Raw genomic sequence first — 15,041 nt, 5'->3', positions numbered from 1 at the left:
AATAAGGTAAGCCCAGCTCATCCTGTAGATAACCCATACAGCACATAAAATAAATGGCCACATTAGAAATCAAAATGATACCTTATTTTTCCCCCTTCTCCACCCCCCCCCCCAATGTTCCTATGCACTACATGTGCTGCATGGGATGTTCACATGATGAGTTTGACATTCCTCCCAATCCTTCCCCTCCCCCGCCCACTGGGTGGAGGGGAGGGGGTTTGGCTTTTGACATTATGTGTATATATATATATAGGAGGACTGCTGAAGTAGGGTTAACTGCTTGTGCTCTGAGGAAGGGGGGAGACTTATCCCTTGAAACGCGTCAGCTGGCAGTGATATCTGTGTTTTCCTCCATGACCTCTGGAGTACTGTTCATGGTCTACCGATTGCTGCTACACGATGACCTTTACTGCGATCACTATATTAATGTTTTGTAAGTAGCTTCTTTTACCTTCTTAATAAATTTTTATCCAAGGATAATGCACTAGGCTGGTGCGCCCTCTTGTTTCTCTTTTATCTTTGACCATTAGGATTCCCCATCCTTGAGGGCAGCAAGGTCTATGTCATTGCATGATTGTCTGGGTATCCACTTGTGCGCAGAAGCGTTTTTTCTCTGCTATAAAAAAGGTCCTTTTTCAGACCCTGTGACTGGATAGTAAAAGGAGAAGCAATTTTCTTGCCACTGTGGTAGAAAATGTCCATTGATTTTACCTTGTTTACAATTCGAAAATTGAACGAATGTTCTTAGAATGAAAAACTTAGAGCACAATTCTACCAGTGGCCAGCTTAAGGCGGAACCTCCTTCTCAATCAACATTGACTATTTTAAATCTTTATGCTGCTAGCATTAGTAAATACAGTAGATAGCAAGGTATATTATCCACTTGCCAACCAGCCACCGTTGTTATACTGCGGCAGGTCGGCACGATCCCGCGAGTTGTTGTAGCTGTACGTCGGCTCCTTTAAGCGGGGTAGCAGGCGCGCGCACACGCCCGCTGCACTGCGGGGGCGCCGATGCTTGTAATTATTCTCCCCACTGCATTTACTTGTTTTCAACTTTATTACATTTCTTCAGTTACTTCCTGGTTTCCATGCCTAAGCAAATGATGATAAATAAATTCCAGAAGTCTTCAGGAGGGGAGAAGGGGTTTTCTCAGCCAAGCACACTCACCTGCCTGCATGCCTGAGCTAAGGGTGAATGGATTCCAGGAAGTAAATGTTACATGAATCATCTGACCTTACTCAAGATGGCCACGGCCAGAACATGTTCGTCTCTCTTTACACGATCCCGTCTCACGTCTATTAACTCGCCGCTGTGCCCGATCTTGGGTTCCCCAGAATTCGTTCCGGGGTACACAGACCCAGTGTTTCGCTCCCTACGAGCCTCAGGCTATTTTCAGGCTTCCCATTTCATTACAGACGGTCGGTGGCCCTCCCCAGCTGCCCTCATGAATTTAGAGGGACCATTTCGTTTAGATTTCTGGAGAGCCCTCCAACTCGATCACTTTCTCAAAACTCTACCCCCTCCGGGGAACTTTGAGCAGACTTTGACTACATACGAAACTCACTGTACAGAAGAGGGAGCTTTACCACACACCTTATCTGTCTCCTACCAACTGTTGATCACGCCACCAGACGGCCATCAAATGCACGCCCTCACAGCATGGGAAAGGGACTTACAATGTGCCTTTACGTCACGGCAAAAACTAAATATTCTTTACTTTACATATAGATCTTCAATATGCACTAAGATGCAGGAAACCAACTATAAGTTTGTCACCAGATGGTACAACACTCCCGTGAAAATACAAAAGTTCTTCCCTTCTTCCTCGGATCTCTGTTGGAGGTGCCGGGGAAATCGGGGAACGATCCTGCATGTTTTCTGGACCTGCCCCAGCTTGGGGCAGTTCTGGAAGACCGTTCAACATACCGTACAGAAATTCACGGGAACGTCCTATCCTGGCGGATCCTGCTTTCTTCCTCCTCCATGCATCTAATATGTCAGGTAAGGCCTACAAAAAAATCGCTGATCAGACACCTATTGGATGCAGCAAAGGCATGCATCCTCCTTTTATGGAAATCCACCAAACCTCCGACTGTGGGCATGTGGCTCAACAAGGTGGAAGAAATCAGAAAAATGGAAGATATGGTTCTTACGGCCAGACATCAAAATGAAAAGTACACCAGGACCTGGTCCAGGTGGCTTATTTTTATATATTCTACTGAGGGACAGACTCTTCTAGAGAGGGATTAAAGGCTGGAGTGGGCTGGTTTCATATACAGGCGACCCCAGTCACGTGCATGTACCGCTTCCGTATGCCCCCTAACCCCCCCCCCTTCCCTTTTGTTTCCTCCTCCCCTCTTCTTCTCCAACCTTTTTTCCACTCCTACTATTCTTCTTTCATTCTTCTTTCATTTCTTACTCTCTATTTCTGTTTCTCTGAAAAAGGAAAATGGCAAAGGAAAGAGCTGAACATTTATATATGGGGAACATTACAGGGTTGAATTCTCCATACTCTCTTCTGTAGAATAGACATTTTATCAGGAATGGAATATGTTATTACCTTGTTTTCAGTTGTGATGAAGAAAGAGGCTGTGTCCTCGAATTCTATATATGTTAATGTCATTTCATTAAGGAATTGCTCTTTCTTGAGCTTTAATAAACTTATATTTCAAAAGATGGCAACGGCCAGAAATTCTAGAGGGGGGGGGGGGGGGTTTCAAAGTGATTTCTCAGCACAATAAAGCACAGAGACATAGATCACACCTCCCAACATTTTGAGATGGGAATGAGGGACACCTACTAGCAAATGTACGTAGGCATAGGACACGCCTCCTGTCACACCCCTTTAGGCTGGATTCACACCTATGGCATTTTTAGCGCTTTTTGCATTTTGCAGATTTGCTCTACAGAACGTATTTCATAGTAAACCATGTTAGAATGGACTGTAGTGCAAATCTGCAAAATGCAAAAAGCACTAAAAATGCCATAGGTTATTTAAATCCACAAGTGCTTTTTTTACCACTACTATTCCTTTGTATTGGCTTTTAAAATGTATAAATGCAGCAATTTAGAATTTGGATGAAGGATAAAAAGTGCATTTTATATACAACTATATAGATCAGACCAAAATGAGGGACAAATGAGGAGGAATGAGGGACAGAGGGACATTGCTCCAAATCAGGGACAGTCCCTCCAATTTAAGGACAGTTGGGAGCTATGTATAGATAGATAGATAGATAGATGGGAAAGTTTGTGCTGAATATTAAAAATTAATTAAATAGTGTTTTTAGTTTGTGGCGCTCAGGAGCAGTGTAGTTCCATTTTAAAGAGGAACTGCAGTCTGCTCACATAATTTGTAATAAAAACATCTTTGCCATTTTGAAGCTGAGTCTGGCTGCAGCCATTTTAACTGTGGGCAGCTGAAGCTGCTGCCTGTTCACTTCCTGGATTTACACAGACACACAGAGGCACACCTCCAGCTCTGCAGCTCTCATTGGCCCTCTTATGACTCATCCCCCTCCTTTCTCTCAGGAGAGTGAGTGAGAGAGAGAGCAGTGCATGATGTCATAAGCCTAGGCTAATGACCAGACAAGAAACAGGAAGTGGGCTGTATAAAGTATTTACTGGCAGAAAAAAAATGTTTTAATATCCAAAGTTAAAACAACAACAAGAAAAAAGAAAGAAGGACAGCGCCCTCTAAGTGCAGCATGTATGTTAAAAATATTTATTACAATAGATAAAAACACTCACATTTGAGTTGCTAAAAACCAGCATATAAAGTAGTTTCATCCGCGTGCTCTCGGGGGATGTGGGTGTCACGGGCCAGTGGGGGGGGGGGGTTCCTGGGATGTGAGTCCTGTGACCTGGGTCCTGGTAGCTGTTCCGGTGGTGCCGAGGGTCCTCAGAGCCTGATGAAGGAGCACGCATGCTCCGAACGAGAAGCACCGCCCGCCTCACCCCGCTCCCGTAAGTGAAGACGCAGGTCAGCACGGGCTCCACGGAGGATCCATGACCGACATCCTGGCCGCCCAGTGGCTCTTAGGACCCTCGGCACCACCGCAACAGCTACCAGGACCCAGGTCACAGGACTTACATCCCAGGAACCCCCCACTGGCCCGTGACACCCACATCCCCCAAGAGCACGCGGATGAAACTACTTTACATGCTGGTTTTTAGCAACTCAAATGTGAGTGTTTTTATCTATTTTAATAAATATTTTTAACATACATGCTGCACTTAGAGGTCGCTGTCATTCTTTCTTTTTTATTGTTCCAGAGCTTCTTCTAGCTTTTATAGACTGTCTGCCTTCCATTTATTCAGCATCATTTTATCCTTACATGGATTAATACCTGAACTTGTTGTGAAACATTAACTACCACCACCAAGTTCCCCCTCTCAGGAACCCCCAACCCACCCCCTTCCCCCCCACCATTTTTAGTTATATGTACTCGGCTACATCCATTGTGCATCATATTAACCCCTTGATTGTTTATTTAAAACAACAACAAGGGCAGAAGATTTACTAGATGGAAAGTTGAAAAAATGACTGAAGGTCCGCTTTAAGTCTCTGACCTGGGACAAGCATACAAATCCTAAAAGTCAGATATTCGATCTGCTTAGTTGCTCCAAGAGAGACAGCACTGCAGTCTATGATAGAGCTGTACAATTAATCGTTAAAAAATTGTGATCTCGATTCACCTCCCCTGACGATCTCTCCTGCAGAGGTTGCCTATTCTTTCGTATAAACAAGTGGAGAGACTTTATCTGCTCACTCAGCTGTCAAAAGAAAGCATCAGGGCATTCTGCCAAGTCTTTTAACTTGAAACATTGTAACTTAGCTTCCTTCTTAGATCAAAGGGATAGAACTTCTATGTAAATCAATGATCTAGGCGACATGCCAAGTTTTCAACAACCTGTAAATGCAGGAAGTTTAACCACTTAAAGTCTAAATCTTTTTCTGACACTTCTTTCTTAAAGTGGTGCTCCACCCAAAAAAAAAAAAAAAAAAAAATACATAAATGTGCCTAAAAAAAAAAAAATACATTTGGGAAATTTTTTTTTTACTCACCTCTAAATGCCTGTTGCTAGGGGGTCCCTCGTAGTCTGCCTCTTTCAGTGCCTGGGCTGGTGACATCACTTCCTTCTCGGCGCAGGAAGGGCTCAGCTCTGCCCCCTCCCTCTTGTCAATCATATGGGACATGTGACAGGTCCCATATGATTGTGCGGCTAATCATGGAGCGGCGCCGCTCGCGCATGCGCAGTGGGTGCCCGGCTGTGAAGCCACAGCCGAGCGCCCACACTAGCAATGCCGGCGCCGCCGAACGAAGGGGGAGATGAGCGGGGCTTCGATCCCCCGCATCGCTGGACCCTGGGAGAGGTAAGTGTCCGATTATTAAAAGTCAGCAGCTGCAGTATTTGTAGCTGCTGACTTTTAATTTTTTTTTTTTTTTTTGTGGGAACTCCTCTTTAAGTTAAAATCAATATTTTTTGCTAGAAAATTACTTGAAACCCCCAAACATTATATATATTTTAGCAGAGACCCTAGGGAATAAAATGGCAATTGCTGCAATATTTTATGTCACACTGTATTTGCCCAGTGGTCTTTCAAATGCAATTTTTTGGGAAAAAATACACTTCAATGAATAAAAAAAAAAAACGAAACAGTAAAGTTAGCCCACTTTTTTTTTTTTGTTTTAATGTGAAAGATGATGTTACGCTGCGAGAATCGTGATCTATCTTCTAAGCAAAAAAATCGTGATTCTCATTTTAGCCAGGATCGTGCAGCTCTAGTCTATGAAGCCCACGTTAAAAGAAACGTTCCCCTCCTAGTTAGAGTTATTGTATCTAGTTTGAGATCTTTGCTGTATATATTGTAACAACTAATTGAATATGTTTCTTTAAAATGGATAAAACTAACTTCAAGCCTGAAAGCAAACAAAACAAGTTACAACAAAACGTTACATGGTAACTCTTGGCTATTGTTTGCAAAGTACAGAGCTTTGCCGGTAGAGAAGAAGAAAAGATTTAGTTACCTGCTTCTGAACGGAAGAACAGAAAGAAGATCATAACCCCAAATCCTCGGAAGACTTGAGCTCTTTGTTTCTTTTTGTGGTCCATTTTGCACTCATTGCCAAGGATATCCTTCTAAAGAGCGCAGATTAAATCGGGCCGGTCCTGCTTCTCATACTAACATGATCCTTCAATGTTCCTGTCAAGCTCAAAGTCCTGGAATGCAGGGTTTCACTTTCATTTCCAACTATTGTTCTTTGAGCAACCCCTGTTAGCTAATAGGCCAGGGCTTGACAAATTTGCTTGGAATCTAGGAGCCAGCTAAAAAAGTTAGGAGCCAGGTTTTTTTTAAACGACCGACAAAGCTTTATTTTCAATATAAAAAATAACTAATCTTAAATTTACACAGAAAGAACGCCCCGCTAGCGGCCGAATAGCGCCGCTTTACGGCTGACGCCCCCTGCGGCTTGGTGTGAAAGGGCTCTAAGGGTCCGATCAGGTCCGCCTGAAAAACTGACAGGCGAACCTGATCAGACAGCCCGTGTGAAAGGGGCAAAGCAGGGAGATAACAAATAAATTCATTTTAATTAAGAAAAAAATAAACAGTTTTTACTTAAAAAAAATAGGAGATGGAGATGGGCGGGCATTCAAAACAGGAAGCTCCATTTGCATTGCATTAGCATTGCTGGTTGTGTTGTCATACCAACGGCCACCACAAGATGGTGCCAGATTCCAGAAGTACTGCAGAAGGCCGCAAAGCCGCGGCCGGACGCGATCGCACGGGGGGGTCGGGGTCCACACGGAGACAGGATACCCCAGGTGTGCCACCCCAGGCGCCAGGTCGCTAATTCTAGTCGCAAATGCGACCTGCTATAACCACAACTGAAAAAAAAAATCCCCAGTTTTTGATATAGAAACATAGGAGAGTGATGGCAGAAAATGATCTAGTTGTGCATCTAGCTTCTCCCTTTATTTAGGAATAAAAGTGTCCCTGGCGCTACTTATGCCCTGTACACACGATAGGATTTTCCGATGGAAAATGTGTGATAGGACCTTGATGTCGGAAATTCCGACCGTGTGTGGGCTCCATCACACATTTTCCATCGGAATTTCCGACACACACAGTTTGAGAGCTTGCTATAAAATTTTCAGACAAAATCCGTTGTCGGAAATTCCGATCGTGTGTACACAAATCCGATGCACAAAGTGCCACGCATGCTCAGAATAAATTAAGAGATGAAAGTTATTGGCTACTGGCCCGTTTATAGTCCCGACGTACGTGTTTTACGTCCCGCGTTCAGAACGATCGGATTTTCCCACAACTTTGTGTGACTGTGTGTATGCAAGACAAGTTTGAGCCAACATCCCTCGGAAAAAATCCTAGAATTTTGTTGTCGGAATGTCCGATCAATGTCCGACCGTGTGTACAGGGCATAAGAGTAACTAGTGAATGTGGCTAGTGACAGAAATAAAGTGATAAATGAAAATAAAATATATATAATGCAGCAAAACCTAAAAGTGTATCACAAAACACAAAAACATGTAAAATCTATATAAAGTGATCTTGCGCAAAAATAAATATCACCAGTCCATATCATTTGACCCCGCTCCCTTATGACGTCACAGTCCCGGGGCATGTTGGGACTGTGAGGTCATAAGGGGGCGTGGTCACCGGGTGATGTTGACCATGCCCCCTTATGACCTCACAGTCCCAGCATGCCCAGGGACTGTGACGTTATAAGGGGGCGGGGTCACCGCCTATATAATTCATTGCGGAGCGCTCCACACAGCATTACAGTGGGGGGAGAGCATTGTGTCAACATTGGAAGAAGAGAAGAGGGGAGAAGACGACGAAGAAGACCGGGCCACCGCTAGCAAAAGAGCAGACGATAGCGGAGAAGCCCGGCAGAAGAACCGGAGAGCTGGAGAGGAGGCCGAACATCGGGAGAAGAGGCTGGAGAGAGCCCCGAAGTCAGAAGAAGACCTCAGGAGCTGTCTAATAAATTACTTTAAAAACCTGTCTAGTGTGTTTTTTTTATTGACACTTTCCCTAGGTGAATGGATAGGGGTACGATGTACCCCATACACATTCACATATGGTGGGGGGCTGGGATCTGGGGGCCCCCTTATTAAAGAGGGTACCCGGATTCCGATAAGTCCCCCGCCCGCAGACCCCGACAACCAACGGCCAGGGTTGTCGGGAAGAGGCCCTTGTCCTCATCAACATGGGGACAAGGTGCTTTGGGGTGGGGGGGCCCACAGGGCCCCCCCCCCAAAGCACCCATCCCCCCATGTTGAGGGCATATGGCCTGGTACAGTTCAGGAGGGGGGGGCGCTCGCTTGTCCCCACCCTCTTTACTGACCAGCCAGGATGCGCGCTCGGATAGGGGTCTGGTATGGATTTTGGAGGGACCCCATGCCGTTTTTTCGGCGTAGGGGGTTCCCCTTAAAATCCATACCAGACCTAAGGGCCTGGTATGCCCCGCGACGGGGCTCGCAAGGTGTCAGTCTCGCCGATAAAAGCGACAAGATTGACTTCCTTTTGTAGTCCTGTCATACCCGAGTCACGTTCAAAATGAACGGACTTGTTCGTGTGTGGGCAAGTGCGTATATTTGGAAAGTCCGCTGTAACTCCGCCGGGAAATAGGTCTGTCGGAAAGTACATTTACGTTTTTGGTTGTAACAATTTAAAGGGGGTATGAATACTTTTTCAAGGCACTGTATGTCACTAAAAGCCCCTAAAAGCCTATGTGTGCAGGGACACAGAACAACATGGAGAGGCATTTTGAAGCTGTAAAAAATAAATGCCTGGCACTGCTAAAAGCGACAGTAAAAAGCCCTGTGTGTGAGGCCCAATTCACACTTTTGCGATGCCAGACATCGCACAGACATCGCATGTAATTCGCAGCGCACTGCCTTTCACATTACATGTGATGTCTGTTCGGTGCGATATCAGCCATACAGATTGTATGGCTGATAATTCGGACCAAACTCGCACAAGACCCTTTTTTCTGTTCGGACCAGAATCGGATCGCATGTGTGTTCACACATATGCGATCCGATTAATGTCCGAACTGTCAGTTTGCAGTGCGATATGCAAGCTGAACTGGGGGTGTCGTTATCAATGTATTGACACTCCCCAGCGATTCGCATATGGCAGTGTGAACTGACATGCGAGTCGGTGCGATGCGGGAACCCGCAGTTGATTCGCAGTGTTCTCGCATCGCACCAGTGTGAACCGGGCCGAGTCACTACCTGGCAATCCTGCCATCACCTTGAGAATGAAGAGTTTCCTGCCCATGCTAACCATGGAAGCAGATCTGTGCTTTAATTGATCTCATATGATCACAAGTGCTGCAAATGTGTTCTCTCGGTTCCTACTGCATTCTGCTGGTTTAGCTAACACTATAAGGAGCCTTGTGTTCTGTAAAACAAAAGTGACATCCGTTCCATTCTGCTCTGATTCTGCAGGTAATCTGTTCAGGGATCCCCCTCTGATCGGAATGGACGCTGCTTGCTGAACTCTGAACTCTGGACTCTTGCAGCTTCTGGTTCACAAAACAATGTCTGCTTACTGCCTGCTGTATAAAGGTTCCCATACACTATACAATCTGATTGTACAATCTCATTTAGGTCTACCAACAACTATATACAGTAGTGCAAGGGCCTGCCTGGTTTGATAGTAATTGAATGGGTTGTTTAGGTTTGTCCTCATATTACATTGTTTTGGTAAATCTATGACCCCTTTTACAGGCGTTTTAGCGTTAAAAATATCGCCCGTAAAAAAAATTCCGGCAAGCAGCGTCCTGGGGGAAAACAGCGCTCCTAAACCGCCACTGCCATTGAAATCAATGGGCAGCGCTGCTGAAGCACTTTCAAATCGCCTGTAAATCGCAGCGGTGCTTTTCGGGAGCTTTTACCCCCTTTGTTAACCCCTTTTTTGGAGTTAAAAGCGCCCCTCTCCGGCCCGCACAGCACTGGTAAAGAGCCGCTAAAATGAGAGGCACTAACCCGATATAAGGGGGGACACTGATGGGAGCTCTGATGTAAAGAGGGCTTTGATGGAGACTCTGATATAAGGGGGGGGGGCTCTGACGGGGACTCTGATGTAAACAGGGCTCTAATGGGAACCCTGATTTTGTGAGGGCTCTGATGTAGGGGGGACTTTCATGGAGACCCTAATATAATGAGGGCTGTGATGTAAGAGAGGGCTACCATAGGGACTCTGATATAGGGGGGGGGGGACTCTGATGTTAGAGGGGGCTCTGATGTAATGGGGGCTCTAATGGGGTCTCCAATGTAAGAGGGGCTTGGATGGGGACTCCGCTATGAGGGGGGACTCTGATGTAAGAAGGACTCTAATGGGAACCCTGATATAAGGAGAGCTGTGATGTAAGGGGGACTCTAATGGGGGCCCTGATATAAGGGGGACTCTGATGTAAGGGGGACTCTAATGGGGGCCCTGATATAAGGGGGACTCTGATGAGGACCCTGATATAAGGGGGGTATTATGATGTAAGGGGGACCTTGATATAGGGAGGACAGTGATGTTAGGTGGATGCTGATATAAGGAGGTTCTGATCAAAGGGAGGGATGCCGATATAAGGGGGATCTGATTAAAGGGGGGCTGATATAAAGGGGCTCTGATCAAAGGGGGTGGATACTAATACAAGGGGGCGCTGATCAGGGGGGATGCTGATCTAAGGGGGCTCTGAACAAAGGGAGGTTCACTGATATAAAGGGGCTCAGATCAAAGCGGGGACGCTGATATAAGGGGGCTCTGATTAAAGGGGTGGTGCTGATATAATGGGGCTCTGATTAAAGGGGGGACACTAATATAAGGGGCTCTGATTAAAGGGGGGGGGCGCTGATATAAGGAGGCTCTGATTAAAGGGGGTACACTGATAGAAAGGGGCTCTGATTAAAGGGGGACGCTGATATAAGGGGGACGCTGATATAAGGGGGCTCTGATTAAAGGGGGGACGCTCATATAAGGAGGCTCTGCTTAAAGGGGACGCTGATATAAGGGGGCTCTGATTAAAGGGGGGACGCTGATATAAGGGGGTTCTGATTAAAGGGGGGATGCTGATATAAAGGGACTCTGATTAAAGGGGGATGCTGATATAAGGGGGCTCTGATTAAAGGGGGGACGCTGATTTAGGGGGGCTCTGAATAAAGGGGGGGACGCTGATATAAGGGGGCTCTGATTAAAGGGGACGCTAATATAAGGGGGCTCTGGTTAAAGGGGGGACGCTGATATAAGGGGGCTCTGATTAAAAGGGGGGCGCTGATATAAGGGGGCTCTGATTAAAGGGGGGTGCTGATATAAGGGGGCTCTGATTAAAGGGGGGTGCTGATATAAGGGGGCTCTGATTAAAGGGGGGACGCTGATATAAGGGGGCTCTGATTAAAGGGGGGACGCTGATATAAGGGAGCTCTGATTAAAGGGGGGACGCTGATATAAGGGGGCTCTGATTAAAGGGGGGATGCTGATATAAGGGGGCTCTGATTAAAGGGGGGATGCTGATATAATGGGGCTCTGTTGGACTCAATTTACCTTGGAATTTCTTAACTTTGTTCACTGAAGTTTTTCCTCTGTTGTTCTAAATTTATTGCTGGTTACAGAAAAAATCCAAGTAAAACTTTTGCATTCATTTAAATTTGAGCCATTGATTAATAAAAAAGATATTTTTTTTGGCATGAGAATAATTGTAATGTTTGTATGTGTAGAAGGTCTAGAGATCCCCCTGGAGTACGGCCGGCGTTACTCTGCTACTCCAGGGGTTGGGTGATGGTGACGGTTGTTTAAATACGTAAAGTCCTCTTTGAAAATATTACACACAGTGTGTGAGATTTCTGGGAGAGATAAGAAATGTGTACAATCCCTGGCAGTGGAATGAATGTAGATTGTACGGAGTTCAGCAGTATGTTGCGTAACACACGCCGTTTTCTGATCCTCATTATCCTATCATTCTACACTTCATTAGACGTGATGACGTCACACTTCCTTTCCTCTCGTTGTGCACACACGGTGGAGTCCGCTCTGTCTATAACTGAGCTCAGCAAATCTGCATCTACAGCATGAGATCTGCACAGATATCAGGAGACATGATCGCTCTCGGATTATTACTGACAATCTTCTGCCCCTACGTGGCTCATTCAAAAAGTAAGTCACCCTAATTGTCCTTAACTGTTAGGCCTCTGCCACCCATAAACTCATCATGTTATCCTATGTGTCCATGTTATCCCATGTGTCCATGTTATCCTATGTGTCCATGTTATCCTATGTGTTCATGTTATCCTATGTGTCCATGTTATCCTATGTGTCCATGCTCACAAAGGCTGTTATCAGCCGTTTTTGGCAGGGGCATTTTCTTGTCGGAAAAAACACCCCCAGAACTAGCGGGTTTTGAGAGGAGTTTTTCAGCGGTAAAACAACTTACTCTGAAAACTGCTTAAAAACGCCAAAAAATGCTAAAAAAAACGTGGCTATTCTGCGTTTATCAGCATTTTTGAGCCATAAGCTTTTATGGGAGTATAGTTAGTTTTGCTAAAAAGAAAAAAATCTACAGCTAAAAAAACACCAATAAACGCTGAAAAACTCTCTCTACAGCTTTCTGCAGCTAACGTTACTGGCTTTTTTTATAACGTCCCGCGTACATGAGGCCTTAGAATGAAGGTCAGAGCCAGCCAGGATTTGCTGAAAATACAATCAAATCATTATTAGCAGACACAAATACAACATACCTCACATAATTCCTGCTAAATCTAAAAGATAAAACTGAGTTAATAAATAAAAAATTAAGATGAGATGAAAAAAATACACAGGCTGGGCAGTTGGAGCTCCGGGGATCAGAGAAACAGAGGGAGAGAGACAAGGTTGCAGCGATAAACTCAGGAGCAGAGCTAACATTAGAGCCAGTGCTGATAGAGAAGACCACCAGTCCTCTTGTAGGGGGCCCGAGCACACAGGGAGGGGGGATTAGCGAGGGACGACTGTCTCTTTCTCAGCAGATAAAAGCTGGCAGCAGGGAGAGGGGGAGAGACCAGCTTTCATCTGCTGGACGAAGAGAGACACAATTGTCCATCAATAATCCCCCTCCCTGTGTGGGGCCCCCTCCAAGAGAACTGGTGGTCCCCCCACCCCCCCACTATCGGAATCTGGAGATCCAGAATCGCTGTGGCGTGTGGGTGGGCCCAGAAGCCTGTCTGGGGCCTACCACAGCAGCAGAGGAATGGTCCTGAGCTGTCTATCCTGAGTGAAGAAGCTGGATAACCGAGGAGATCCCAGGGGAGGACCCGTCATGGAAGGATCATGCAGAGTGCTGGTCTGGAGAGGGGCCTGGTGACTCGGTTGGAGGACGCATCCTGAAGTAATCTTACAGTATAGTACTGCCGGATTGGCTTAAAGGTTCAAGTACTGTGTCTGACATTCATCACAAACCAATACATCCTGTGGCAGAGGATCGTACGGGTTTTACTTCAAAAAAGTCTGTAGCAGAGACTTTAGTTCGTGCTGCGTACTGGCTGCTAGACAAGTGAGAGAGGTCTATCCAGGCGGGCAAAGATTGAATCCCACAAGGAGAGCGCTTTCAACTACAAGTAATCAATTCCAGAGAAATGTTCTAAAGAATACTAAGGAAAGGTATTTGAGCTTCCCTGCAGCTTTCCTTCTACATCTTTCCTGCTACTTCCTTTATTCGTTTTTTAAAGCATTGGAAAACCTACTCAAGTGTTTGGTGCTTATATCGTCCAGAGGTAAACTCAACGGAACCCTAGATCCGGTGCCGGTGAAACAGAGGTATCGAGAGTGAAGGTAACAAGCCCGCTTTAAACCAGCAGCTCCACCGAGAGTTATTGCTACATGGGGGGGAGTCGTCCGGGATTTGTTGGCCATCAATTCTCGCAACCTGGAGAGGTGTTTCACCGGGAGTTTACGGTGAGAGCTGGACTTTGTCAATTTCTCAGGAGAAGAAAAGGTTAAAAGTTGCAGGAATTTATTTCTGACTGCGTAGGCGGCGGGCGCCAGTAAAAGCCCGGGAGCTACGTGATCAGAAGAACAAGTGGGAGGAGCCTACCCTACGTGATACCGCGTGGGACGCGTGTATGCGTTTGGCGCCAGAGAAGAAGAGAGGCCTCGTGATCGTGCTGAGAAGATCAGAGTGTGGCCATGCCTTTTTCAGAGATGCAGCCAATTATGGGACCAAGAATGTTCCCTGTGAGCACTGTGTCGAGTACTGTGCTGACCGGAACCCTGCTTACAGGTACCGGTATTCGTCTGAAGCCGCAGGGGAGGTTTGTTCTCTATACCGCCGGAGATATCGAAGGGCTGGTCATGATTTGCCACAAATGTGAAGGACTGACCGTACATCTCCGTCCGTTTGGTCGCTGCCCGCAATGTGGAAAATATTTGTTTATGGTGGAGCAACCTACCGTGTCGCCCCGTGCTTATCGAGTAGATTGGGCAACAGGTATCGCCACAGAAGAAGCTGCTACTGCTTCGGAAAGAGAACAGCAGGCCGTGACTTTGCCTGTTGTTGCCGAGAATGTTCCGGAGAGAGACACTGCTTTTGCTGTCTTATCAGCGGACATTACCTTAATTTCTACATCCACCACACCTATCCCTGTTGTACCTGTCCAGAGGAAGGTGGGATATGTGAAGGCTTCCCGCGGCCGTGGTCGAGGCCTACCCCAGAGATTACCCGAACCGGATCCAACAAAGTCCACGACAGGAACGGGTGAGCAATTAATGGGGAATGTATCTGGGACTGTAAATAGATATCTGCCAGCAGAAGAACTGGGAGATTCGGAGATAGAATCCATGTCGGATCTCTCCGGTGATGATGACCTATTTGAGACTATGTCACAAGAGCTGTTATGGGCCCAAGGCGAAGATGCTGCCTCTGCTAGGACTTTCCCTGAATGGACAACTCTGAGTTCTGGGAAGACGTCACCTTGTGTGGAGCCACACAGCATTGTAAATGAGACATTGTCAAAAGTTGCTAGTTCACCTCAGACACCAGCTGGGT

General features: G+C 46.2%; 2 protein-coding genes across 2 annotated transcripts in view; one reads left to right on the top strand and one right to left on the bottom strand.

The window, feature by feature from the left end:
* Positions 1–6,239, bottom strand: part of LOC141111894 (uncharacterized) — a 101,968-nt gene extending 95,729 nt beyond the window's left edge. Inside the window, exon 1 of the mRNA XM_073604105.1 lies at positions 6,036–6,239. Within this exon, the coding sequence (XP_073460206.1) occupies positions 6,036–6,120 (85 nt within the window). The 5' untranslated portion in view covers positions 6,121–6,239. The remainder of the gene's footprint in view (positions 1–6,035) is intronic.
* A 5,748-nt stretch (positions 6,240–11,987) lies between these two features.
* LOC141111893 (CD276 antigen-like) overlaps positions 11,988–15,041 on the top strand; it is a 32,730-nt gene continuing 29,676 nt past the window's right edge. Inside the window, exon 1 of the mRNA XM_073604104.1 lies at positions 11,988–12,178. Coding sequence (XP_073460205.1) covers positions 12,094–12,178 — 85 coding nt within the window. The 5' untranslated portion in view covers positions 11,988–12,093. The remainder of the gene's footprint in view (positions 12,179–15,041) is intronic.

Source organism: Aquarana catesbeiana, linkage group LG11 (assembly GCF_042186555.1).
Source record: "Aquarana catesbeiana isolate 2022-GZ linkage group LG11, ASM4218655v1, whole genome shotgun sequence".
NCBI lineage: Eukaryota > Metazoa > Chordata > Amphibia > Anura > Ranidae > Aquarana > Aquarana catesbeiana.
This window is presented reverse-complemented; position numbering and strand designations above follow the sequence as displayed.